The 25,867-nt window shown below is 44.8% G+C and overlaps 2 protein-coding genes and 4 non-coding genes across 14 annotated transcripts in view; 5 read left to right on the top strand and 1 right to left on the bottom strand.

Annotated features, from left to right (window-relative positions):
• The window catches only part of RAD51C (RAD51 paralog C), a 30,115-nt gene extending 23,990 nt beyond the window's left edge, over window positions 1-6,125 (bottom strand). For 8 of the 9 annotated variants that reach the window (XR_012155417.2, XM_073315510.2, XM_073315513.2 and 5 more), the window contains exons 1-4: window positions 5,942-6,125; window positions 3,224-3,482; window positions 2,783-2,949; window positions 2,009-2,142 (exon numbers count right to left, since the gene is read on the bottom strand). Coding sequence is in view for 8 of the 9 variants with exons in the window: in XM_073315510.2 (XP_073171611.1) it covers window positions 2,009-2,142; window positions 2,783-2,949; window positions 3,224-3,482; window positions 5,942-6,059 (678 nt within the window). In the remaining variant the exon portion in view is untranslated. The remainder of the gene's footprint in view (window positions 1-2,008; window positions 2,143-2,782; window positions 2,950-3,223; window positions 3,483-5,941) is intronic. The other variant, XM_073315511.2, reaches the window with a different exon arrangement.
• A 3,417-nt stretch (window positions 6,126-9,542) lies between these two features.
• Window positions 9,543-25,867, top strand: part of TEX14 (testis expressed 14, intercellular bridge forming factor) — a 78,919-nt gene continuing 62,594 nt past the window's right edge. The window contains exon 1 of the mRNA XM_073315548.1: window positions 9,543-9,678. Within this exon, the coding sequence (XP_073171649.1) occupies window positions 9,543-9,678 (136 nt within the window). The remainder of the gene's footprint in view (window positions 9,679-25,867) is intronic.
• Window positions 14,049-14,264, top strand: LOC144929534 (small nucleolar RNA U3). Its single transcript, XR_013634815.1, has one exon. It is a non-coding gene; the product is annotated as a small nucleolar RNA U3 (small nucleolar RNA).
• LOC140899923 (small nucleolar RNA U3) lies at window positions 16,673-16,888 on the top strand. Its single transcript, XR_012155510.1, has one exon. It is a non-coding gene; the product is annotated as a small nucleolar RNA U3 (small nucleolar RNA).
• Window positions 19,297-19,512, top strand: LOC140899919 (small nucleolar RNA U3). The gene has a single exon (XR_012155506.2). It is a non-coding gene; the product is annotated as a small nucleolar RNA U3 (small nucleolar RNA).
• Window positions 25,495-25,710, top strand: LOC140899924 (small nucleolar RNA U3). The gene has a single exon (XR_012155511.1). It is a non-coding gene; the product is annotated as a small nucleolar RNA U3 (small nucleolar RNA).

Raw genomic sequence — 25,867 nt, 5'->3', positions numbered from 1 at the left:
GATGTTTGCTTTGCTGAACAGTTTCTTTTGGAGCGTGCATTAGCTAAAACTAGAAAACAAACACTGCTACAGGCTCATCACCATCCATAGCAGATGAGGATTTTGATTTATTCCAGTTTCATTTGCAATAGCTGTTATGGACAAAATTGCTTCAAGTATAGGAGGGAGACCTGGTAGTCTTGTATTGTTCAAGTGCCTGGTTGCTAAAACAGCACAATCATGGGATTCTGCAAATTCTTGCATTACTGGGCAAGGCAAAAGCTTGAAAATGACAATGGGAAAACCTTGTTGTTGCACTATTGATTTAACACATCACTGGAAAATAGCTTTAGGGCTGGAACATACAAGCCTGAAGCAAATGTCACTTTGGGAAATGGCACTGGGAATCTGACAGGAAAGAAGAATTTGAAATGGGAGGTGGAGCTGAAATCATCAGAATTAAAACAAGACCCTCTTGCTTTCTCTCATTTTTCCCCAGAGATTCTCTTTCACAAGATTCTAAGTGTCTGTCTGGTGCCTCATATTGGCTATAAAATTCACTCCTGCCCTTATAGGAATGAGCAAATCAGTTTAATAGTACAATAATCCAGTAGACTAGAAAGGCGAATTGTATTATCCCATCTACATGCCTATCAGATTAATAGATACTGAGGTATGACGGTAATTTACCAGATTTATTTCTATTGCATTTGTTACAAAATTAGCAGCACTGTGGGTTTAAGGCACTCAAAATAGACAATAACCTAATCTTGATAACAGTTGCCCTGTCCACACCACGGCAAACCCATTCAAGCTGAAGTTGTTTTTATGACTATAAATCATAGTCTTCTCTTTAGTGTAGACAGTACCTATGGACGTAAATTACACTGTTGCCCACCACAGCTATCTGAAAAAAGGATCCATGTCATTCATAATACAAAATAAAGTTAGGAGCTGTTCTGGAGTTCCCAGACTGTCTCTTAGCTATGAGGCTGCATGGAGAGATTGGGCCAGTTTTAACACAAAATGGCACTGCCACTGTCTGTTAGGTCACATATTAGGCTGCAGAAAGAATCACCAGAGTGTCTTGTAGTTCCCAACCATCAGAATATCAGATTCAAAGCCAAGCATCACTAATCTGCACAGATGGCACAACAGAATGGCAGCCCTTTGCTACTGTGCTAATGAGGCTGTGCGCTCTCCTGGGTGGCCAGCACACCAAGGCAGCTTTAGTACCTGGCAAAGAGAGGGCAATACCAGAGGCAAGTACACTCTGAGCACAACTAAAACTAAAAAGATCATCCAAAAATGGAAAATGAAATATTAGACACAACCCATATCCTGGATAACATTCCTAAACACTAGTCATTTGTACTCTGTTACACGGAGTCACAGAGCAGCTTGCTGGGGAGAGATTTTCCCTGAAGAATCTAAAAATCTTGAAAGGAGGTGGAGGAAATCTGCATTACAATACTGCTACACTCAGAACCTAGGCAACTATTCAGCAGTTGTCCACTATACAATTAAGCTGCATGCTCAAGTTGCTCATAGCAACAGAAAAGAGTCAGCCTCTGGCTGCCAAGATGCTGATGGGTTCTTTTGGTGATGGATTCTGTCCTTGGAGGAGAAAACTGGCACTATGTCATCCTGGCAACGTTACATCATGTTGATGAAGTGCAAACATGACCTAGAGATACATTTTCCAAGGGCATCTGTTGCACTAAGAATATGTAGTATTTGTGGTGTGGTGCCTCAAGAGTTGTAGCATTAGGATAGAGATTAAGCAGGTTAAAAGGAAGGAAGTTATTAGGAAGAGGAAATTGGTAGCAAGAGTTGAGAGAGAAAAAAGAAGCACAAATTTACACATCTGAGGTTTGGCAGCAGCCAAATCTCAGTTCCCAGGTTCATGGTCTGCTTGGAACCTCAGATGGATAGACCTTTTCTCATGCCAATGAACAAACCCTCAATGTCTTCAATACATCTCCAAATACGTAAGGCATCTTTCATCTAAGTCTGCAGTAAGCCTTACCTTTGAATGCTCTGAAAGGAAGTCTGGGAGGAGGTAGACCTGTGCTAGCAGCTCTGTGTAGTCATGACAACGGAAGTAATAGATATGAGAAAGAATACTTTCAAGGGAGAAAGTCTCCAGGGATTTTTGAAAGTCTGGGGGGGGAGAAAAAAAAAATCTGTGCTCAACACATTATTACTCTCATCATTCCTCCAACTCCTGTCTCCAGCACCTAACAACAAAAACAACATTTGAAAATTTGTAAAACAGAAAAAGGAAGTTATCGGTCAACAATTAAGAGTGGAAGGAAATTTCCTTTCCATCTGGCTTGAAAGTGGGCAGCACAATCACCTTCTGGAAATTGTATCAGAAGCGGTCTCAGGATATGCACACTTATTCACTAAAACCTGCAGAGAAGACTGCTGCAAAAATGAAAACTAAGTTTAAAAAAAAAAAAAAAGTGTTCAGTAATGTAACTATCAAGCCAGCTGATCAAAATGACACTTAGTCAAAATTAACCAGACAATATTTAATGTGTGGGTACTAACTCATGTGATATAGGTGTCCCCTCAGATCTGTTAATCATCAACAAGTTCTTTGCTCAATGTGGTCCTAATATTCATATGCCAAGGCTGCTGGACCTGACACCTTGACAACTTGTCCTCCTAGCTTTCTATATGCAAAATAAAGCTTTTAAATGTAATACAGCTTGCCTACATTTAATTAGTTTCGCACATACACCAGTATAAGAATGTTAGCCTATCATACTGAAAGGAACACAGCTTGGTAATGTACCTTCTTCCTGATGTGTTTCAGCAATAAGCTGGCAGTGCTGAACACAGGCAGTTGCAATGTCTACCACTCTCTCTACCATAAAGCTTCCCTCTGTATCAATGAAAACTGCTTCTCCAGCAAGCCCCCCAAAACATTCTGGAATCTGCACATCTACTGCCAGCTGCATACTGTCAGAAGAAACAAAAAGAGTTAAAGATAGAAGGATAATTAAATAATAATATGTTATTGTCTACAATCCCCCACTCCCAATTTATCTCAAAAGTGACAGTTAGTTCTGGTGAGGGGTAAACTGAGCAGGAGATATTACCAATACCAAGATATTTCTGTAATACACCATGGAATCTGGGGTTGCAGCCATAACAACAAGAATAAAAGGACTTTGGTCCTAGTTACATTCAGTATTATTAGATTCCTAGTTGAACCGAGGTAATATAAAAATACCATAACTGGGTTTTCCCAACACCTGGTGCTCCACAGATCTCCGTGATTTTTGTTAGTTGCACACCACCTCCCAGAATATCATCTAGCGCTGAACAGAAGGTGATTATGAAGCCCTGTGATTGTTCTTGTTCCAAGAGTTCTAGTGCTGTGCACTTCCCAACAGCTTCAGGTTCACCAGCAGTCTTTGTTGCATTACTGTGACATTCTCTTCTTACAATTTGCAAGGTTTCTAGTGCCTCCTCTTTAGAGATTCCAATTTCTGAAAAAATAAAAGCATGGGACGGTATATTTTTTTACAAACAACAGGTCCCAGTATAAATAGAGAAGACAGTTTCTGCTGGATTTATAGGCTCTGCAATTAGACCAGTTAAAAAGACCTGCCAAAAAGCATCAATATTTTTGGATTAATGATGGAAACAGACTACTCATGCTTACCTATTTTCATTCTTTGGAATTAAAAACTAGTGGCCTGATTTTTAGAAGTACCAAGGACTCACAAATCCCACTGAAGTCAATGGAAGCTGCAGGCACTCAGCCCCTCTGAAAAAATCAGACCACAAATTTCTTCTTCCAATCACTTAACACCAGCTTTCTTTAATAGTCATTCTCTTTTGGTGATGACAGGATTTTTTTTTCAGAAGATAAATGTTCGTATCATGGCCAGAAAAGAGACTGACTACTGGTTTCTATTCCACTGGAAGCTCATCATACCAACATGACACCACTAATAAGATCTGCAGGAGCTGAACCAAACACAAAGGAAGTGACTCCAACAGCAATTAATGTGGTTTGTTCAAGTTCAGGTGGGAGTGTGCATGCCAAAGAAGGGACCTCCAAATGAGAGACCAGAAGTGACCTATGTCATAGATTTCGATGGGACCTGGGAGGACAAATTTCCTGTTGTCACATCATCAGGGACTAATGTAGTAAGTTACTGCTCACTGGAAAAAATACATCTTCTGGTTAATGGGTTCAGAATCACAGGTAATAAAGACAGGTTTCAGAGTTAGTCTGTATCCGCAAAAATTAGGAGGACTTGTGGCACCTTAGAGACTAACAAATTCATTTGAGCATAAGCTTTCGTGAGCTACAGCTCACTTCATCGGATGCTCTAAGATGCCACAAGTCCTCTTTTTGTTTTTACAGGTAATAAAGTAGTTTTAACTAAATGACAGTGACACCTAGTGGTCATAAGCAGCAAATAACACAGAAGCATATTCAAGGGCCTAAGACTATTTCAAATCCAAGTGAAGTTATACACAGTAATGGAACAATGCAAGATATATTAATATTTCTGATAAACTGCCCATCAACTAAAAGATATATTTATTTCACTTTGATCAGAGAAAAGATAAAAGCTGAGATAATATATTTCATACATTTATCTTAGTGAATTGGAAGATCTATTCTAGTTTCTTGTGATCTTTACCTTTGTAACCAATTTCACACCCCTTTACTTGCTTTAGAACAGTGGTTCTCAAACTTTTGTACTGGTGACCCCTTTCACATAGCAAGCCTCTGAATGTGATCCCCCTAATAAATTAAAAACAAGTTTTTATATATTTAACACCATTATAAATGCTGGAGGCAAAGCAGGGTTTGGGGTGGAGGCTGACAGCTTGCAACCCCCCATGTAATAACCTTGCAACTTCCTGAGGGTCCCAACCCCCAGTTTGAGAACCCCTGGTTTAGAACCTGAGATGTGTATGTGTGGGGGTAACCTGTTACAGCTCTCCTTTCTCAGTGTCTCGTTTCCATTTAGTTCTCAACAAAAGCAGGATCCTCTGTCAGAGTCAGATCCTTTTTACTGAGATATAGGTAAAAAAAATTAAACATGGGAAAATGTTTTCCTTTCACTTCTTCAGACCTGTATGAAGACTGGATGAGATAAGACCATCCTCTCAGGGAGTCCAACCACAATACTTGAACACTGCTGAAGTGAAGTGCTTTATACACATGAACCAATTAATTAAACTAGCCAATTGTTAAAACCCCATTCTTACCAGCAAGGTGTTAGCCTGGTTTCCCATGTAGGCAGTGGAGCTCTGTTAATATCAATTCTCAAAATCACAGAACAGACTGGGGGAATTGGGGAAGGACATTGAAAGGAGCCCCAAGAAAAGTCCTAGGATAGACCTGGGCTGTGATGTCTGGGGATGGAACAATGAGGGGAATCCCAGCCTGTGGGCCCTAAGAGAGGAAGCTCCCAAGACCGAGAGAAGTGGGGAGGTCCTTGGCTGGAGGGGTGCTTGGGGGTGGCTCAGGGTGACACCTGGTCTGTAGAGAAGGGTCTTGGGGAGGACGAAAATGTGCCTGCACTAGAGGTGCTGGGGGTGCTGCTGTACCCCCTGGATTGAAGTGATTTCCATTATATACAGGGTTTACAATTTGGCTCTCAGCATAAAAACTGTTCCAGCCAGCACCCCTGGTAAGGATTTAGAGGTCTTGGGGAGAGAACGCCGGCCTGGGGGTGAGAGAGAGGCTCGTTGGGGGCGCAGATGGGACTTTAGAAGAAGCTACAGAGTGAGTAGACGGTCCGGGTCTGCTGGGAAGGGGCAGTCAGGGCGTGTGCAGGCCTGGGCTGGGGAAGAGCAGGGGCAGTAGGGGTGCGAAGGGAGAAAGCACCGCCGCTGAGCTAGAGCTAGAGACGTGGGGTCGGCGCCCTTGGGGGGCGGGGGTGAAACCAGACCCCTCCCCCAATGGGTCTCAGTCCGGTACCTTTGCTGAGCTCGCAGGGCCCGATCTCCAGCAGCTCCTGGGCCGTCTGGAAGCCGGCTCCGATGAGCTTAGCCCTGAGGCCGGGGGCTAGGGGAAAGCTGCCCACATCCCGCTGCATGATCCCCAGGCTGCGCCCAAAGCCTCCAGAGTTCTAGGCCTGGGCTCGGCTCAGCTCCGCCCCGGCCCGCCCCCGCCTCCGCCTCCGCCTCCGCTCCCGCCTCGGCCAGTCCCCTCCCACCGCCCCGGGATGCCGCTGACGCTGCCCTGTCTAGTCTTAGCTGCGGCCCTAAATCCTTTTCCCGCGCTCGGCCCGCGGCTAGCGACTCCGGCCTCGCAGCAGGGAGCCTCTACTGCCGGGGGAGGGCGCACGGTGTGGGCCATGAGGCGCTCAGCCTACTCATACCGGCCCCAGCCTGGGTGCGTATAGCGGGGCCCAGGTCAGGTGCCAGTGGGTGGCTGCGGCCTTAGTCACAGAGTAGGTTGGGCACCCCTGAAAGAGGGGCAGCCTTAGGGGCTGCTTGCCTCCGGCCCCCAGCATTTGAGACATATCCGTTTCCCCACAACCTGTGTATTCTGCTCTGTCCTTTTTAGATAATAATCTCTAGGAGCCAGGGCTGTCTTTGCAGCACCTAGCAAATCATGGGCACCATTCTAATGCAAATAGTAACGAAAGCTTATGCTCAAATAAATGTGTTTGTCTCTAAGGTGCCACACGTCCTCCTTTTCTTTTTGCGGATACAGACTAACAGGGCAGCTTCTGTGAAACCTGCCATCTATCTTTTGTAGCTAGATGTGCAGCAGTGAAGAAAAGAGGTGAGGTGAAGAGCTACATTTTAAAGTTCCACAACTCTGGTATAAGCAATGATCAACAAAAAGAACCCCAAACATGTTATTTTGAAAAAAGCATGATTTTAAGCCATTCTTAGAGTGGATGGACTCATGGGATCACAATGCTTGGAAGTATTGTTATAGTCACCTACCCTACTCGAACCTACATGTTGGGCCCTGGCACAGCACCCTTGTCCACCTCAGATGTGTGTTTCAATCAGCAACAAAATTTGTAGCTGCTTCTATGAGTGAGAGACTGGCATTTGTAATATTAGTCCAAACTCCATTCTGAGTCAGGGCACATATAGCTGAAAGAGAGACAAATCTTTGCTGGTATAGCAGACTTTAGAGCTTGCTTTATAATCTCTGTGCCCTTAGGGCAAGGAAGTGTGATCAGAATACAAGACTTGACAGGTAAATTATTTCTCCATTTCTCCATTCTCCTTCATCTTCTGAGAGAGACAAGGACAGCCTAGGAATTGCAGGATTTGTCTGAGACATGAGACTACAGACAAGCAGATACTTTAATTTGGTTGCGTTTGAGTATAATGCTACAGTTGCCCCCACAGGCTGGGAAGTCCATTTGATCAGGCAGAAATGTTAGTTTAATCCTGCCATGACTATTGTGAGCAGCCAATTACACAGTGGGGACTTGAGGTCTCCCCATATCTCCAGGGAACAGGGGTCACAATGGAAAATAAAAGTAGTGGTGTGAGAAACCTCTGCTCAGAATAATATCCCAGTCTCGACCCACAGCCCTAATTGAGTTCATTGTTCTTGCTGAAATCTCAACAATGTAGACGTGTAAATTACCATAAGCTTCAAAGTTAAAAGCCCCACTGAGATTAATGAACGCGGCTCATATTTCTTGGTTATTTTTGTGTCTCTGCATTCTGATGCAAGCAGTGCTGCATGGTGGGGGGTACATTTATATAATGATATTTGCGAGAAGGACGGCTGGGAACTTAGGCTGTGGTTCTGCAAACTGATTCGCGTGGCTCCGCTTAATATTTTAAAAATGAAAGATCCAGTTTGAAAATCATGACGCTGCCAGAGAAATGTGGCAAAAATGTACTGCTGCGCCCCTTCCTCAGTTGGCCCCCCGTCCTGTGCACAGAGCAGTGTGTGTTGTGTGTTTACTATACACCCGGCATCGTGTAAAATGCAGGCGGGGGCATGGTGTGCACGTGGCAGGAGTTTGGGTGGATGGCGTAGCCTGTAGCGAGCCCTCCGGCCGCTCCCCTGCCCATGGGGCAGGTTAATCTCCGCAGAAGCCTGGTCTGGACAAACCTCAGGTGAAAGCCCGTGTTGCCCCCGCTTCGCACTACATGCCAGGGAGTTGTGGCCCAGGGGAGCCTCCATACCTCCCCCCAACACCCCGCCCTCCGGCAGCTCCTTGGGCTCGTGGAGCTCCCACCCTTCAGGAGCTATGTCCTGTGGGGGCCTCCGTCCCTCGCCAGTAACGGTCGCCTCCCTCGACGGTTGGCCAGGGCTCCGCGGCCACGAGCTGCCAAGTGGGGACCGAGGTATTGTGGGGGGCGGATTGGAGAGGGGGTCGGGATGGAGGAGTGAGGCGAAGAGGGGCCTGTAGCGGTCAACGGTTGTGCGGGGGTAAGGGGGAGGCGTGCCGGGTGTTTGCTGGCCTGAAGCCAGGTAAGGTGAGGGAGGGAGTGCTTAGTGCGGGCCCACGGGGTGGTGGGGGTGTAGGGCGGGAGTGCGGGGTGCATGGGGTGGTGGGGTATAGGGTGGGGGTGCTGAGTGCGGGGCACGCGGGGTGTGGGGGTGTAGGGCGGGGGTGCTGAATGCGGGCACGCGAAGTAGGGGATGTAGGGCGGGAGTGCGGGGGATGTAGGGTGAGGGTGCTGAGTGCGGGGTGGTGGGGTGTAGGGCGGGGGTGCTGAGGGCGGGGTGGGGGGGTGTAGGGTGCGGGGCACGCGGGGTGGGGAAGAAGGCGGGAGTGCTGAGTGCGGGGCGCGCGCGGTGGTGGGGTGTAGGGCGGGGGTGCTGAGGGCGGGGGGGTGTAGGGTGCGGGTCACGCGGGGTGGGGGATGAAGGCGGGAGTGCTGAGTGCGGGGCGCGCGAGGTGGTGGGGTGTAGGACGGGGGTGAAGGTAGGGCACGCGGGATGGTGGGGTGTAAGGGAGTCTGTTGCGTGCGGCCGCGGTGAGTAGGGGATAAAAGGGGGACGAAGTGCTGAATACGGGATGCACCAGGTGCAGGGAAGGTGCTGAGTGCCCTGTGATTAGAAGCGTTTGGGGGCTCTGGCTGTGAGCAGAAGGCAGCCAGTAACTGTAGCCTGTTTTACTCGCTCTGTACTGTCCTTATCCAGAGCCCTATGATCCTGTAGGTCTGTGCACCTCTCAGGGCTAGGATCATTCCCTTAGATGGACTCTGACCATTGCTTCAGCGGGGTCCTCTTAAATCCTGTCTCACTACCATTGTTTACCCCCGCACACAGTTCAGTCTATTTCCATTATGATGCCACGGGGTCCAATAAGCAAAGTCTCTAATGAGTACATTCGAACCTTCTGTGTAGACCATATTTTCATGTGGGTTTGTTATTATCAGCTGAACTGCAGATGAGCCCATTAGAGTGAGCTTTCCGAGCTCTATCCTTCCCCCTTTCTCTATTTCGCGATGAAGAAGCAGTCGCTTAGTAGTGATTATTATAGCTATTAAGCTATTTGAATCTAAAATAAGTGGATTGTACCATTGCATTTTCTAGCTGTGACCTGGGTTCAGTATAATTTATTAATCTGTTTCTCTGAAACAGGATGGCTCATTCTGTCCCTCTCCCCATACCTTGTCCAGTCCAGCTTGGTACTATCAAAAATGATTCATTGGAAGCTCAACTGCACGAATATGTTAAACAAGGAAACTATGTTAAAGTGAAAAAAATCCTGAAAAAAGGTAAGAGCCGAATTTAGACAAGTGTTGCAAATATCATGATCTTTTATATTTTTGACAATGGATGATGCTTTCTTTGTGTTAGGAAATTAGGATGCCATATGAAAAGCTTACTCCATTTTTGTGATTGATGTACATATTTGGCTGTATGGCACATGGCATTAGTTATTTATTGCAGCCACAAAACAGGTATGAACTGAAAAGTGATAAGTGGAATAGAAAGTTATGTAGTTGAATATAGAACCAGTTAATTAGAATGCTGAGGCTGTAATTTTGAAGAATTGTGGAAGTCACATTTTAGGAGGAAATATAGGTATATGCCTATAAATTTACAGCATATTGGTTCAAACTGAAAAGCATTTCATGTCTAGTTTATTTCTCTGTAATTTTCGGCAGCCTGGTGATACCCTATATGCGAATGTAAATATTTTGCAGATGGTCTAATACTTGACATCTCTTTATTTTGCTATTATTAAAAAAAAACATTGCTTCTGTATTTTCTATCCAAAATCTGACGTTCCTAATACTGGATGTTTACAGTCGTACCGTATCCAAATAGTGTACGGATATTGAAATAGAGAGATGCACAGGGGAAAAACAGGGAGTTTATTCACCCCATAACCAGTTTTAGTGGCTTCAGTGAACTTGAGAAACATAACTGTATTAATACTAAGGGGAGCGACGTGTGTAGGTACGCCTCAACGGCAAAGCTAGAGAGGCTCGAAAAGCAAACAACCAAGTTGATAATATATGGTCCATTATTGCCAGTGACTTTGGAGTGCAGGGTGGTAAGCAGTTGGGCCAATGTTAAGAAAACAGTACCTAATGGGAGGAGAGACTAACAGGGATCTCTGGGGAACAGACGTCATTGCTTTAAGAGTGGATTGCTTACTACCTACATCGTTTCTGAAGCATGTCACACTTTTGGCTCTTGCAATGCGTGCTTCTTGTGCGTAACTGTTCCAATGCGTCCTTCCTACGTAGCCAGTTCCAGTTTGTTAGTCCCGCCTCTATGAGTACGAGCTATGGAAGAAATATCTGATTGCCTGAAGGGGCGTTCCTCTGTTAATTAGAAGAAGTGATTGGTGAAATTCGGGAAAACGTTGATTTGTAATAGAAGCTAAAGAGAGGGCATTTTAAAAAGTTTCTTCAGCTGTTAAGTGCCACAATGAGACATGCACTGAGATATACTGTTTGTCAGTCTTGCTGTCTGTGATCATAGTGAGATTTGATGTATTAAATTACACACTGTAACCACAAAAAATAGGCGTTTAAGGCTGGGTGTGTAGCCGTGGGAGGTTGCTTTTAGACTATACTATCGGGGTCATTTCTATAGTAGATAAGTGTACTTGAAGGTGATGGATGTTGCTAACCTTAAGGATGTATTAAAGTGTACTTTGTGAACCTGAATATAGCTATTCTATGAATAACATACTCTCATATCTCAATATCTGTTCTATGACCTATCAGCCTTTTACCCCCAATCAGGAATATTACAGATTATGTATTCCTTACACCATCCGATCCTAAAACAAACTTCACACCCCTTGTATGTTATTTCCTGATAACAAGTAACTTCTATGCTTCTACTCTGTACCATTAACTTTTTTTAAACATCTTAATTTTTTTTTAATTTGCTTTGGTATAGTTGTTCTCTATTATTGATGATCTTTCCTTCTCTCTGGGGAAGCAGGATGGATAGAACACAGACTGGTTAGTCTGTATAAACTAAATTAAAAAAACAGTTTTTGTGAAGTTGGTGTTTAGCTTTGTTTTTGATGTGTATATTTAGATAAGGGATGTAGGGATTGTAACTAATATTATTATTTCTGTAGTGGGGGAGGATGGGGGTGTTTTTCAGTGAGTTTTCTAATAGCCTGAGAGAAGAAAATGCAGTGTAAAAATACAACAGTTTTTATTTAGTAATTGCTAATAGTTCTTGAACCTCTTATTCCACTTTTTTATGCAGTGTCCCTCTCTTTTGTCCTCCCTCCCATTCTATTTCAAAGGCGCATGGATTATATTAATTCTGCAAATTCTCTCCCCTTTCCCCTTTTTCTTCTTTTCTCCACCCTCTCCCCCTTTTCGAGTAGCCCCTATTTCCACTCCTAATGCTCTGCCAGTTGGTTGGTATGCAACTTTCTCGGAGCCCTTAGTGCAGACCCTCAGGTGGAAGTGAGGGAGGAGAAAAATGGGGCCTACAAAACCCCTGGCAGGTAAGGGGACTGGGAGAGCTTGACTTGGGAAGGAGGGAGGAATGGGGAAGAAGAGTGGAATGGGGTGCACACAGTCTCTACAGTAGTGGAGAGAATGGGGGCCCTGGAATGGAGCGAAGGGATAAGTGGAAGTACACAGAACCCGTAGTGGTATGGAGATTGGAGGAACCTGGCATGGGGGAAATGGAGGGTACACAGAGCCCCTGCCATGGGGAAGTGGGAATGGGGGTGAGAACAGAGCTCTGGGTGTGGGAGGAAATGTGGGGAACTTGGTATGGGGAGAATAAGGGTACAGAGATTCTCTCCTAAGGTATGAATTTGGGGGAATTTCAGGGAGTCCCTAAAAACAGTGGGATGGGACCGGGCACATAGGGAGCTTGTTGGAGGGAATTGAGGGGTGCTAGGAGCCCTTGGGGTGGGCAGTAAACTCGACTTGCACAAACTACAAAGTGTGTTCCCCCCACTTCTGTGAAGAATATGGACATCTGTTGACAAAGAGGCTCTGATTGCAAAAGGTACTATTCATTTTCTTTCATGACCACTTGTTTTAAAAATATGAGTAATTAAGAGGTTAATCAGGGCAGAAGGGGATTGGCAAGTAGGGAGGATGTCTTTGCAGGAGACAGGGCCCGCGCTTAGCTAGAGATGTGCTATCGAAAGGGACTGCTAGGAGGACGACTTTTAAATTGTTTTCTTCCAAGCGCGATGTGAATAGGTGGGGTTGCTGTAATACAGCTGCTGTCTGTCGCTGATGCCCGTTGCTTGTTCCCGCTGGAGAAGCGGTAGGAAGAGAGCACAGATTGGGTGGTTTGTCTGTATTAACTGAATGAATGAAAAAGCTTTAAAATATTACTTTTAAAATTATGCTTTAGGAAGTTTATAATAGCTGGGTTTGTTTCTAAATCTATACAATACTTAGTTTTCTGTGCGTTGTTATGAGGCGTTTGTTTACCCCCCCACACTTTTTTTTTGTGGTGTGGCATTTTGAAAGCCAGTTTAGAAATTAGTGGGTATTGAGTGTCCAAATCACTTGGATGGCTTTGAAAATTCTCCCCAAAGCAGCTTTGAGAGAGACTGCAGTTAAATACCTGTGATCCCGCTACAGATTAATTCTAACACAATACTCTCCAGTGAGGCAAACATATAAAGTACTTGACTCCGATGTAGCTCTCTCTAGATTTGATTTAAGAACATTTGGATCGGTTTGCTAACAGTTATTGACATTTATATTGCTATGAATTATGTGTGCTGCTGTTTCAAGAGGAAAAATTGTGGCGATATACTTGCAAAACTAGAGACTTGCTGTCTTCTGGATACACCGTACACGACCTTGAGGAATTGTGCAGAGCGGAACAACTGAACCAAATCCCGCCGCTCTGTCTCCACTTTGCAGCACTTTGAGGTTGCACTAGTACGACGTAGCAGCGCCGAGTTTCTAATCTGCTGGTACGGTGCTCCCACCCTGTCCGCCGAGGCCCCGCCCCCAATGCCCCACTCCCGGCTCTAGCCTTCCCCAGGGCGCGCTGCGCCTTGCCTTAACCCCCCGCGAGCGCCTCCTGAAGCTGATCTGGGCGGCAGAAGGCACTGATTGGCGAGGCCAGCCAGCGGGCAGGAGACGCGGGGGGGAGGGAGAGGAGTTGATGGGGGGGTGCCGGTGGGTGCTAATTAGTCACCTTTTTTCCCCCTGGATGCTCCAGCCTTGGAGCACCCTCAGAGTCGGCGCCTCCCACCGGTAACGTGAAACATGAAGTCTTTAGGGCAGACGAACTCGAGAGAAACAGCTGCAGAGCACGGTAGATAGAGCTCTGTCTGTGTCGGGCTCTGCCTGACAGACAAACGTTCACTGTAACGTCACGTGGTAGCGAAGAGCCTGTGAGAAGTATCGCAGTTTCAGGAAGTAAAAGCAAGAGGGTTTGATTGGTTGCTAGGAGCTCCACATGCTAATCAGGAGACGTGTTTCTGTAAATAGCGACATAAAAATCTTCTAATGTTCAGCGTTCTAAAGCTGTCTGAATTGTGCTTTAATGAAAGGGGCACTTGGTTTCAGAGTTTTGTCCTGTAGTTTGCTAAGGGTGAAAGCTGTTGTATGAAAACATTCACCATGAGAAGAAAGCTTGTGCTTATTCGCCTGGGTGTGTAGCGGAGGAGCATTTTGTTAAGACTATACTTTCAGGGATCATTTCTATAGTTTGTAACTAGAGAAGTGTAGCCGAAAGTGTCCGACCTCGCTAACCATGAGGAGGAGTTAAAGTGTTCTCTTCTGAGCGTGAAGCGAGCAGACAGTGTTGCTTTAATGCAGCTGCTGTCTGTTATTGATGATCGTTCCTTCTTCCTTTTGGGAAGCTGGGAGGGAGAGAACACAGACTGAGTGGTTAGCTCTTATAAAGCAAGTTTAAAATTAGATGTTTAAAACTTTTAGTTTTTGTAATATGGCACTGTTTATGATGCTGGTTTAGAGTATTTTTAATAGTAAATCTTAAGATTTATTTTGGAAGGTTTCTGGTAGGGTTTGAAACAGAAGTAAAAGGAGTCTGAGAAATAGTGTTTTAAAGATTTCTTATTCAGTAATTACTAAAAGAATTCTAAAATTTTTTTATGCTGCTATATCTCTTTTTTGTTATAATCTATTTCAGAATTTAGGTAGGGGCCTGATTCTGCAAGTTCTCTTCCTTTTCCTCTTTTTTCTTTCTTCTCTTCTCCCCTCTTTTTTCTGAAAGCACCTATTTTCACTTCTACTGCTCTGGCAGTTGGCTGGTGTGTGGTTTGCTCTCCATGGAGTCGGTAGAGTGTGGAATGGGGAGAAAGGAGGCTTACACAGAGTCCCTGCCATTGGGAAGAATGGAGGACCCTGCTGTGGGTGGATAGCAAGCACACAGAACCCTGGAATGGGTGGAGGAGACAATGAAGGGCATGGGGGGAAGGGATTTACATATGTCAACATCTCCCTCACCCCCTGGGTGTTTTCCTTCCTTATTTCTTCTCTTTTCTATCTGAAGTAAATGAAAAATCCACACCCCTGAGTGATGTAGCTGAGCTGACCTAAACCCTGGTGTAGACTGTGCTAGTTGGAGAAGTGGGAGGGGAGAGCACAGAGGGAGTGGTTAGGCTTTGTATACTGAATAAAAGGAGGTTTTTTAGTGTTCCTGAAATCTAGTTATGGGGAAGCTTAGCTATAATAGCTTTATTTAGAAGCTTGTATAACCTTAGGTGCTGGTAGTTTGGTTTTCTTTTTGCTGAGTGGGTTTTGAGTAAATCATTAGTTTACTTGGTTTCTTTCATAATCTGAAGGGGCTTGAGGATCTAAATCCTTCTACTCCCCCTGTCCCCCATGTGAAGGGGAACAGCCTCAATCTTTTGTCTTACTCTGCTTTGTAGTAGAAAGATACTCTATTTAAATAGTCATGATCCATTTAGGTCAATCCTTATGCTGAATGGCGGGCGGGTGTATAAATCATTTGAGGCTCTTGCGCCACGCTCTGTGTGGCCTGTGTTTTTCTTTGTTTTAAAATGAGACTATCTAGTTTTTATGTAAATATATTTGGGTAGTTTCACTCATATTTATATTGCAGTGAATTTCATGTGCTCTTGTCTCACGGCAGACATGGGGAAAAAAACCCTGTGGCAATGGACTTTGCAAAATTATACACTAGTGGTTCTCAACTTGTGGCTCAATCAGCATACAGCTGTGGCTCATGTGGCATCCTCAGGGCCATACAGGTAGTATATATATTTTGTGGAGGTGGCTCACATAACACAGAGAAAGCTGCATATGAAGCCCATAATGGTAAATAGGGGGAGACCCAGAAGATATCTTCTTTCCAAGCGGGGATTGTGCAGGGAGGAACAACAGACTTAGTGCAGCTGTGTTGTCTCTGTCTGTTAGCATTGAAATGGTTCAGAATGCCTTGGTTCAAGTGGCACCAGTTCTAAGAGTAAGGGTGATTTAGTGCAGTTGTTCTGAACCAGGGGTATGCAATGGTCTTCCAGGGGGTATATCATCTCTTCTAGATACTTGCCTAGTTTTACAATAGGCTACATAGAAAGCATTAGTGAATTTGTAACAAATTAAAATTCATACAGTGACTTGTTTATACTGTTCTCTATGCTATACACTGAAATGTAAGTACAATATTTATATTTCAGTTGATTTATTTTTACATGGTAAAAATGAGAACGTAAACAATATTTCAGTAATAGCGTGCTGAGTTGTGACACTTTCCTATTATGTCTGATTTTGTAAGCAAGTAGTTTTTAAGTGAGGTGAAACTTGGGGGTATGCAAGAGAAATCAGACTCCTGAAAGGGGTACAGTTGTCTGTAAAGGTTGAGAGACACTGATTTAGTGCAGTACCACCAGTAACATGGAACCCTACAAAATTTCAGTGCAGCTGAATTTGAGAGCAAAGGAGAGAGCAACAGCTGCAGAGTATCCTAGAAAGGGCTGACCTGTTGGCATTGTCTGTGCCTGACAAGCTGTCATGTGGTACAGAGGAGCCTGTGAGAAGTATCGCAGTTTCAGGAAGTAAAAGCAAGAGGGTTTGATTGGTTGCTAGGAGCTCCACATGCTAATCAGGAGACGTGTTTCTGTAAATAGCGACATAAAAATCTTCTAATGTTCAGCGTTCTAAAGCTGTCTGAATTGTGCTTTAATGAAAGGGGCACTTGGTTTCAGAGTTTTGTCCTGTAGTTTGCTAAGGGTGAAAGCTGTTGTATGAAAACATTTACCATGAGAAGAAAGCTTGTGCTTATTCGCCTGGGTGTGTAGCGGAGGAGCATTTTGTTAAGACTATACTTTCAGGGATCATTTCTATAGTTTGTAACTAGAGAAGTGTAGCCGAAAGTGTCCGACCTCGCTAACCATGAGGAGGAGTTAAAGTGTTCTCTTCTGAGCGTGAAGCGAGCAGACAGTGTTGCTTTAATGCAGCTGCTGTCTGTTATTGATGATCGTTCCTTCTTCCTTTTGGGAAGCTGGGAGGGAGAGAACACAGACTGAGTGGTTAGCTCTTATAAAGCAAGTTTAAAATTAGATGTTTAAAACTTTTAGTTTTTGTAATATGGCACTGTTTATGATGCTGGTTTAGAGTATTTTTAATAGTAAATCTTAAGATTTATTTTGGAAGGTTTCTGGTAGGGTTTGAAACAGAAGTAAAAGGAGTCTGAGAAATAGTGTTTTAAAGATTTCTTATTCAGTAATTACTAAAAGAATTCTAAAATTTTTTTATGCTGCTATATCTCTTTTTTGTTATAATCTATTTCAGAATTTAGGTAGGGGCCTGATTCTGCAAGTTCTCTTCCTTTTCCTCTTTTTTCTTTCTTCTCTTCTCCCCTCTTTTTTCTGAAAGCACCTATTTTCACTTCTACTGCTCTGGCAGTTGGCTGGTGTGTGGTTTGCTCTCCATGGAGTCGGTAGAGTGTGGAATGGGGAGAAAGGAGGCTTACACAGAGTCCCTGCCATTGGGAAGAATGGAGGACCCTGCTGTGGGTGGATAGCAAGCACACAGAACCCTGGAATGGGTGGAGGAGACAATGAAGGGCATGGGGGGAAGGGATTTACATATGTCAACATCTCCCTCACCCCCTGGGTGTTTTCCTTCCTTATTTCTTCTCTTTTCTATCTGAAGTAAATGAAAAATCCACACCCCTGAGTGATGTAGCTGAGCTGACCTAAACCCTGGTGTAGACTGTGCTAGTTGGAGAAGTGGGAGGGGAGAGCACAGAGGGAGTGGTTAGGCTTTGTATACTGAATAAAAGGAGGTTTTTTAGTGTTCCTGAAATCTAGTTATGGGGAAGCTTAGCTATAATAGCTTTATTTAGAAGCTTGTATAACCTTAGGTGCTGGTAGTTTGGTTTTCTTTTTGCTGAGTGGGTTTTGAGTAAATCATTAGTTTACTTGGTTTCTTTCATAATCTGAAGGGGCTTGAGGATCTAAATCCTTCTACTCCCCCTGTCCCCCATGTGAAGGGGAACAGCCTCAATCTTTTGTCTTACTCTGCTTTGTAGTAGAAAGATACTCTATTTAAATAGTCATGATCCATTTAGGTCAATCCTTATGCTGAATGGCGGGCGGGTGTATAAATCATTTGAGGCTCTTGCGCCACGCTCTGTGTGGCCTGTGTTTTTCTTTGTTTTAAAATGAGACTATCTAGTTTTTATGTAAATATATTTGGGTAGTTTCACTCATATTTATATTGCAGTGAATTTCATGTGCTCTTGTCTCACGGCAGACATGGGGAAAAAAACCCTGTGGCAATGGACTTTGCAAAATTATACACTAGTGGTTCTCAACTTGTGGCTCAATCAGCATACAGCTGTGGCTCATGTGGCATCCTCAGGGCCATACAGGTAGTATATATATTTTGTGGAGGTGGCTCACATAACACAGAGAAAGCTGCATATGAAGCCCATAATGGTAAATAGGGGGAGACCCAGAAGATATCTTCTTTCCAAGCGGGGATTGTGCAGGGAGGAACAACAGACTTAGTGCAGCTGTGTTGTCTCTGTCTGTTAGCATTGAAATGGTTCAGAATGCCTTGGTTCAAGTGGCACCAGTTCTAAGAGTAAGGGTGATTTAGTGCAGTTGTTCTGAACCAGGGGTATGCAATGGTCTTCCAGGGGGTATATCATCTCTTCTAGATACTTGCCTAGTTTTACAATAGGCTACATAGAAAGCATTAGTGAATTTGTAACAAATTAAAATTCATACAGTGACTTGTTTATACTGTTCTCTATGCTATACACTGAAATGTAAGTACAATATTTATATTTCAGTTGATTTATTTTTACATGGTAAAAATGAGAACGTAAACAATATTTCAGTAATAGCGTGCTGAGTTGTGACACTTTCCTATTATGTCTGATTTTGTAAGCAAGTAGTTTTTAAGTGAGGTGAAACTTGGGGGTATGCAAGAGAAATCAGACTCCTGAAAGGGGTACAGTTGTCTGTAAAGGTTGAGAGACACTGATTTAGTGCAGTACCACCAGTAACATGGAACCCTACAAAATTTCAGTGCAGCTGAATTTGAGAGCAAAGGAGAGAGCAACAGCTGCAGAGTATCCTAGAAAGGGCTGACCTGTTGGCATTGTCTGTGCCTGACAAGCTGTCATGTGGTACAGAGGAGCCTGTGAGAAGTATCGCAGTTTCAGGAAGTAAAAGCAAGAGGGTTTGATTGGTTGCTAGGAGCTCCACATGCTAATCAGGAGACGTGTTTCTGTAAATAGCGACATAAAAATCTTCTAATGTTCAGCGTTCTAAAGCTGTCTGAATTGTGCTTTAATGAAAGGGGCACTTGGTTTCAGAGTTTTGTCCTGTAGTTTGCTAAGGGTGAAAGCTGTTGTATGAAAACATTTACCATGAGAAGAAAGCTTGTGCTTATTCGCCTGGGTGTGTAGCGGAGGAGCATTTTGTTAAGACTATACTTTCAGGGATCATTTCTATAGTTTGTAACTAGAGAAGTGTAGCCGAAAGTGTCCGACCTCGCTAACCATGAGGAGGAGTTAAAGTGTTCTCTTCTGAGCGTGAAGCGAGCAGACAGTGTTGCTTTAATGCAGCTGCTGTCTGTTATTGATGACCGTTCCTTCTTCCTTTTGGGAAGCTGGGAGGGAGAGAACACAGACTGAGTGGTTAGCTCATATAAAGCAAGTTTAAAATTAGATCTTTAGAACTTTTAGTTTTTGTGATATGGCATTGTTTATGATGCTGGCCTAGGGTATTTTTAAATCTTAATTTTATTATAGAAGGTTTTTTTTATTCAGTAGTTACTGAAAGGTAAGGGCCTGATTCTGCAAGTTCTCTTCCTTTTTTACTTTTTTCTCTGCTCTTCTCTTCTGTTCCCCCCCCCCCCCCCCTTTTTTTTTCCCCCTGCAAGTCTGTATTTTCATTTCTACTGCTCTGGCAGTTGGTTGGTACATCAAAAGCACTAGTGAAGTTGTAACAAATTAAATTTCATACAATGACTTGTTTATACTGAATATAAGAACAGCCATATTGGGTCATACCAAATATCCATCTAGCCCAGTATCTGGTCTTCCGACAGTGGCCAATGCCACGTGCCGCAGGGGGAATAAACAGAACAGGTAATCATCAAGTGATCCATCCACTGTCGACCATTCCCAGCTTCTGGCAAAGAGAGGCTACGGACACCATCCCTGCCCACCCTGGCTAATAGCCATTGATAGACTTATCCTCCATGAATTTATCTAGTTGTTTTTTGAACCCTGGTATAGTCTTGGCCTTCACAACATCCTCTGGCAAGGAGTTCCACAGGTTGACTGTGCATTGTGTGAAAAAATACTTCCTTTTGTTTGTTTTAAACCTGCTGCCTATTAATTTCATTTGGTGACCCCCTAGTTCTTGTGTTATGAGAAGGAGTAAATAACATGTATTTACTTTCTCCACAGCAGTCATGATTTTCTAGACCTCTAAAATATCCCCCCTTAGTTGTCTTTTTTCCAAGCTCAAAAGTCCCAGTTTTATTAATCTCTCCTAATATGGCAGACGCTCCATACCCCTAATATTTTTTGTTACCCTTTTCTGAACCTTTTCCAATTCCAATATATCTTTTTTTGAGATGGGGCGACCACATCTGCATGCAGTATTCAAGATGTGGGCGTACCATGGATTTATATAGAGGCAATATGATATTTTCTGTCTTATCTATCCCTTTCTTAATGATTCCCAAGATTCTATTCGGTTTTTTGACTGCCACTGCACATTGAGTGGATGTTTTCAGAGAACTATCCATAATGACTCCAAGATCTCTTTCTTGAGTGGTAACAGCTAATTTAGACCCCATCATTTTATACATATAGTTGGGATTATGTTTTCCAATATGCATTACTTTGCATTTATCAACATTTAATTTCATCTGCCATTTTGTTGCCCAGTCACCCAGTTTTGAGACATCCTTTTGTAGCTCTTCAGTCTGCCTGAGACTTAACTATCTTGAGTAGTTTTGTATCATCTGCAAATTTTGCCACCTCACTGTTTACCCCTTTTTCCAGATCATCTATGAATATGTTGAATAGGACTGGACCCAGTACAGACTCCTGGGGAACACTGTTATTTACCTTTCTCCATCCTGAAAACTGACCATTTATTCCTACCCTTTGTTTCCTATCTTTTAACCAGTTACCAATCCGTGCGAGGATGTTCCCTCTTATCCCATGATTGCTTGCTTTGCTTAATAGCCTTTGGTGAGGGACCTTGTCAAAGGCTTTCTGAAAATCTGAATACACTATATTCACTGGATCCTCCTTGTCCACAGGCTTGTTGACCCCCTCAAAGAATTCTAGTAGATTGGTGAGGCATGATTTCCCTTATCAAAAACCATGTTGACTATTCTCCAACAAATTACATTCATCTGTGTCTGACGGTTTTGTTCTTTTCAACCAGTTTGCCCGGTACTGAAGTCAGGCTTACCGGCCTGTAATTGCCGGGGTCACCTCTGGAGCCCTTTTTAAAAATTGGTGTCACCTTAGCTATCCTCCAGTCATTTGGTACAGAAGCTGATTTAAATGCTAAGTTACAGACTACAGTTAGTAGTCCTGCAATTTCACATTTGAGTTCCTTCAGAACTCTTGGGTGAATACCATCTGGTCCTGGTGACTTATTACTGTTTAGTTTATCAATTTGTTCCAAAACGTCCTCTAATGACACCTCAATCTGGGACAGTTCCTCGGATTTGTCACCTAAAAAGAATGGCTCAGGTTTGGGAATCTCCCTCACATTCTCAACTGTGAAGACCGATGCAAAGAATTCATTTAAAAAAATGTAATGTGGATAAATGTAAAGTAATGCACATTGGAAAAAATAACCTCAACTATACATACAATACGATGGGGGCTAATTTAGCTACAACTAATCAGGAGAAAGATCTTGGAGTCATTGTGGATAGTTCTCTGAAGATATCTATGCAGTCTGCAGGGGCAGTCAAAAAAAGCAAACGGGATGTTAGGAATCATTTAAAAAGGGATAGAGAATAAGATGGAAAAGAATATCTTCTGCCCTTATATAAATTCATGGTATGCCCACATCTTGAATACTGCGTACAGATGTGGTCTCCTCATCTCAAAAAAGATGTACTGGCATTAGAAAAGGTTCAGAAAAGGGCAACTAAAATGATTAGGGGTTTGGAACGAGTCCCATATGAGGAGAGAGTAAAGAGGCTAGGACTTTTCAGCTTGGAAAAGAGGAGACAAAGGGGGGATAGGATAGAGGTATATAAAATCATGAGTGGTGTGGAGAAAGTGAATAAGGAAAAGTTATGTACTTGTTCCCATAATATGAGAACTAGGGGCCACCAAATGAAATTAATGGGTAGCAGGTTTAAAACAAATAAAAGGAAGTTCTTCTTCACTCCCTCCCTCTCCTCATATGAGACATGTTTACTTTACATTTATCCACATTAAATTTCATTTGCCATTTTGTTGCCCAATCACTTAGTTTGGTAAGATCTTTTTGAAGTTCTTCACAGTCTGCTTTGGTCTTAACTATCTTGAGCGGTTTAGTATTGTCTGCAAACTTTGCTACCTCACTGTTTACCCCTTTCTCCAGATCATTTATGAATAAGTTGAATAGGATTGGTCCTACGAGTGACCCTTGGGGAACACCACTAGTTACCCCTCTTCATTCTGAAAATTTACCATTTTTTCCTACCCTTTGTTCCCTGTCTTTTAACCAGTTCTCAATCCATGAAAGGATTTTGTGTAGTTACCCTTTCTGAAATTAAATGGTACAGTATTGGGCCGCTGTGGTGTTTTCCCCGTTACAGGGATGTTAAATTTAATTATATTATGGTCACTATTACCAAACGGTCCAGCTATATTCACCTCTTGGACCTGATCCTGTGTTCCATTTAGGATTAAATCAAGAATTGCCTCTCCCCTTGTGGGTTCCAGGACTAGCTGCTCCAAGAAGCAGTCATTTAAGGTATCAAGAAACTTTATCTTTGCATTCTGTCCTGAGGTGATTTCTATCCAGTCAATATGTGGATAGTTGAAAACCCCCATTATTATTGAGTTTTTAATTTTAGTAGCCTCTCTAATCTACCTGAGCATTTTGCAGTTATCATCACCATTCTGGTCAGGTGGTCAGTAATATATCCCTACGGCTATATTTTTATTATTTGTGCTGAGTTGTGACACTTTTGTACTATGTTTTATTTTGTAAGCAACTAGGTTTTTAAGTGAGGTGAAACTTGGGGGTTTGCAAGAGAAATCAGACTCCTGAAAGGGGTACAGTTGTCTGTAAAGGTTGAGAGCCACTGATTTAGTGCAGTACTACCGGTAACGTGCAGGGGTGGATTAACTTTTTGTGGGGCCCAGCGCCAAATATACTTGTGGGCTCCCATGGGGAAGGTGCAGGGGGGTGAGATAGTCAGTCTCCAGAGTGAAAGGCGGGCTGGGGGCAATGCTGCACAGCGTGATGGGAGCAGCCCCGCTCTGCGCAGCCCAGCAGGAGGGCACCGTTTACAAACCTGCAGCTGCCAGACACACACTGGCCTTCCCACCCCGGTGCTGCCAGCATGCCCCTTCCCTTTGAGGGCGGGCCCGCACCACACTGCCCCCCGTCCAGTACCCCACCCTTATGCCCAGCGCCCCCTCACCCAGAGACCTCCACCACAGATCTCTATGCCCAGCTGCCACTCATCCCAGAGACCTCCCCCACTGGCCTCCCACCACAACTGCACAGCACCCTGCACACCACACTGCTCACGCAGCGCCCCCCGCCCATAGACCTCGCCACTGCCCACCACCTTCCACACAGACCCACGATCACAGCTGCACAGCACCCCATATTCCTGAGGGGATTCTGCACCAAAAAATTAAAAATTCTGTGCACAATATTTTAAAATTCTGCAAATTTTATTTATCAATAAATAAAGGTGGAGGCTCCAACATGGCAGTGGGGAGTACAGGCCACTGGTTGCATGGAGGTGGGAGATTACCCTGCAGCCTCCCACCACGCCACCCCAAGATAGGAACTCGGCAGTGAGGCTGCACCTGACCCTGCCACAGTGCAAGGGCCAGGCCTGCCACAGAAACACCCTGGGGCCCTGCTCCCCTGTGCCAGGCACACCAGGTGTGGGTGAGCAGGCTCAGCCCAGCAGCAGGATCCAAGTGCAGAAGGACTTAGTGTGGGGGGATCCAGGTGGGGATAAGAGAGTTCTCTGTGGGGCAGTCTGCGTGCACGTGGCTCAGTGGGAGATCTGGATGCACAGAAGCTCATTGGGGGGTTCCAGGTGCAGGGGCAGTGAGACTCTGCAGGGGATCCAGGTGAAGGTGTTTGGGGCTCAGCAGGGGGGTCTAGGAGCAGGGGAGGTGGGGTTCATTTGGGTGGGGGTCCAGGTGCAGGTGGTTGGGGCTCTGTGGGGAGGGTGTCTGGGGGGGCTCATCAGGGTGGTACAGATGCAGGGGAGGTGGGGCTTGTCAGGGTGACAGTTCGATGGGCCTGCTTAACAGGGGAGCCCCAGCTTCTGCCAAAGGGATGCCGCATGCTGGGCTCCAGCTTTCCCCATCCCATGTCCCTTCCCCACCACTCCAGCTCCTCCTCATCCCACCCCTTTCCTCCCCACTGCCTCTTTCCCCCAGCCCCCGTGTCCCTCCCGGCCCCGGTTCCCGATCTCCCTTCGCTTCCCCATCCCATGCCCCTTCCACACCCCTCCATCTCCTCCCCAGGCTTCGGGGACAGGGGGGAAACTGCCCCCCCAACACGAGCCGGTGGAGTGGAGCGGGTTCAGGCCGGGTCGCTCCACTTCCTGCCGCCGGTGATTGCAGGGCAAGCCCGACCCCGACACCGCTCTCATGGGGTGGCAGGAAGTGGAGAGATCCCGCCCTAGCCCGCTCCGCTCTGCTTCCCTGGCTCCCGGACTTTGGGGGAGGGGAGAACTGCCCCCCCGCACTCACCAGCGGCGTGGCTGGGAGCCGGCGGAGCGGGTTGGGACCAAGTTGCTACATTTCCTGCTGCCTGGTGAGTGGGGGCGGGCCCAACCCCTGCTGCAGTCCTCCAGGACGCACAGCTCAGGGGAGGAGGTTTTGGGGGGAAGGGACAGCGTGGGGGCGGGGCTGGGATGGAGCAGGGGCGGGGGCAGCTTTCCTGGCCGGCTCAGCCGGCTGGGGGATTGGGCTGGCCGGGGCCCTTCTTACTCTGGGCCCGGCGCCATGGTAAACCCGGTACTGGTAACATGGAACCATATAAAGGCTGTTAGTGCAGATGAATTTGAGAGCAAGCCAGAGAGAAACAGATGTAGAGCATGCTAGAAAGGGCGGTACTGTTCGCATTATCTGTGCCTGACAAGCTGTCATGTGGTACAGAGGAGCCTGTGAGAAGTATCGCAGTTTCAGGAAGTAAAAGCAAGAGGGTTTGATTGGTTGCTAGGAGCTCCACATGCTAATCAGGAGACGTGTTTCTGTAAATAGCGACATAAAAATCTTCTAATGTTCAGCGTTCTAAAGCTGTCTGAATTGTGCTTTAATGAAAGGGGCACTTGGTTTCAGAGTTTTGTCCTGTAGTTTGCTAAGGGTGAAAGCTGTTGTATGAAAACATTCACCATGAGAAGAAAGCTTGTGCTTATTCGCCTGGGTGTGTAGCCGAGGAGCGTTTTGTTAAGACTATACTTTCAGGGATCATTTCTATAGTTTGTAACTAGAGAAGTGTAGCCGAAAGTGTCCGACCTCGCTAACCATGAGGAGGAGTTAAAGTGTTCTCTTCTGAGCGTGAAGCGAGCAGACAGTGTTGCTTTAATGCAGCTGCTGTCTGTTATTGATGACCGTTCCTTCTTCCTTTTGGGAAGCTGGGAGGGAGAGAACACAGACTGAGTGGTTAGTTCTTTTATGTTGTTTAAAAAAAAGGAAAAGGTTTTTTTTTTAAAAAAAATCTGCTGTGTGTGGTAGGTAACTTATCTCAGTTAGAATCTGGTAAAATAAAAATTTTGTTAATGTTTGAGTGCTCTTTAAGATGTATCTATATAATATGTAGAA

The sequence above is a fragment of the Lepidochelys kempii genome, chromosome 17 (genome assembly GCF_965140285.1).
Source record: "Lepidochelys kempii isolate rLepKem1 chromosome 17, rLepKem1.hap1, whole genome shotgun sequence".
NCBI classification, from domain to species: domain Eukaryota; kingdom Metazoa; phylum Chordata; order Testudines; family Cheloniidae; genus Lepidochelys; species Lepidochelys kempii.
Note: the sequence above shows the minus strand (reverse complement) of the source record. Positions and strands in the feature narration are given on the sequence as shown.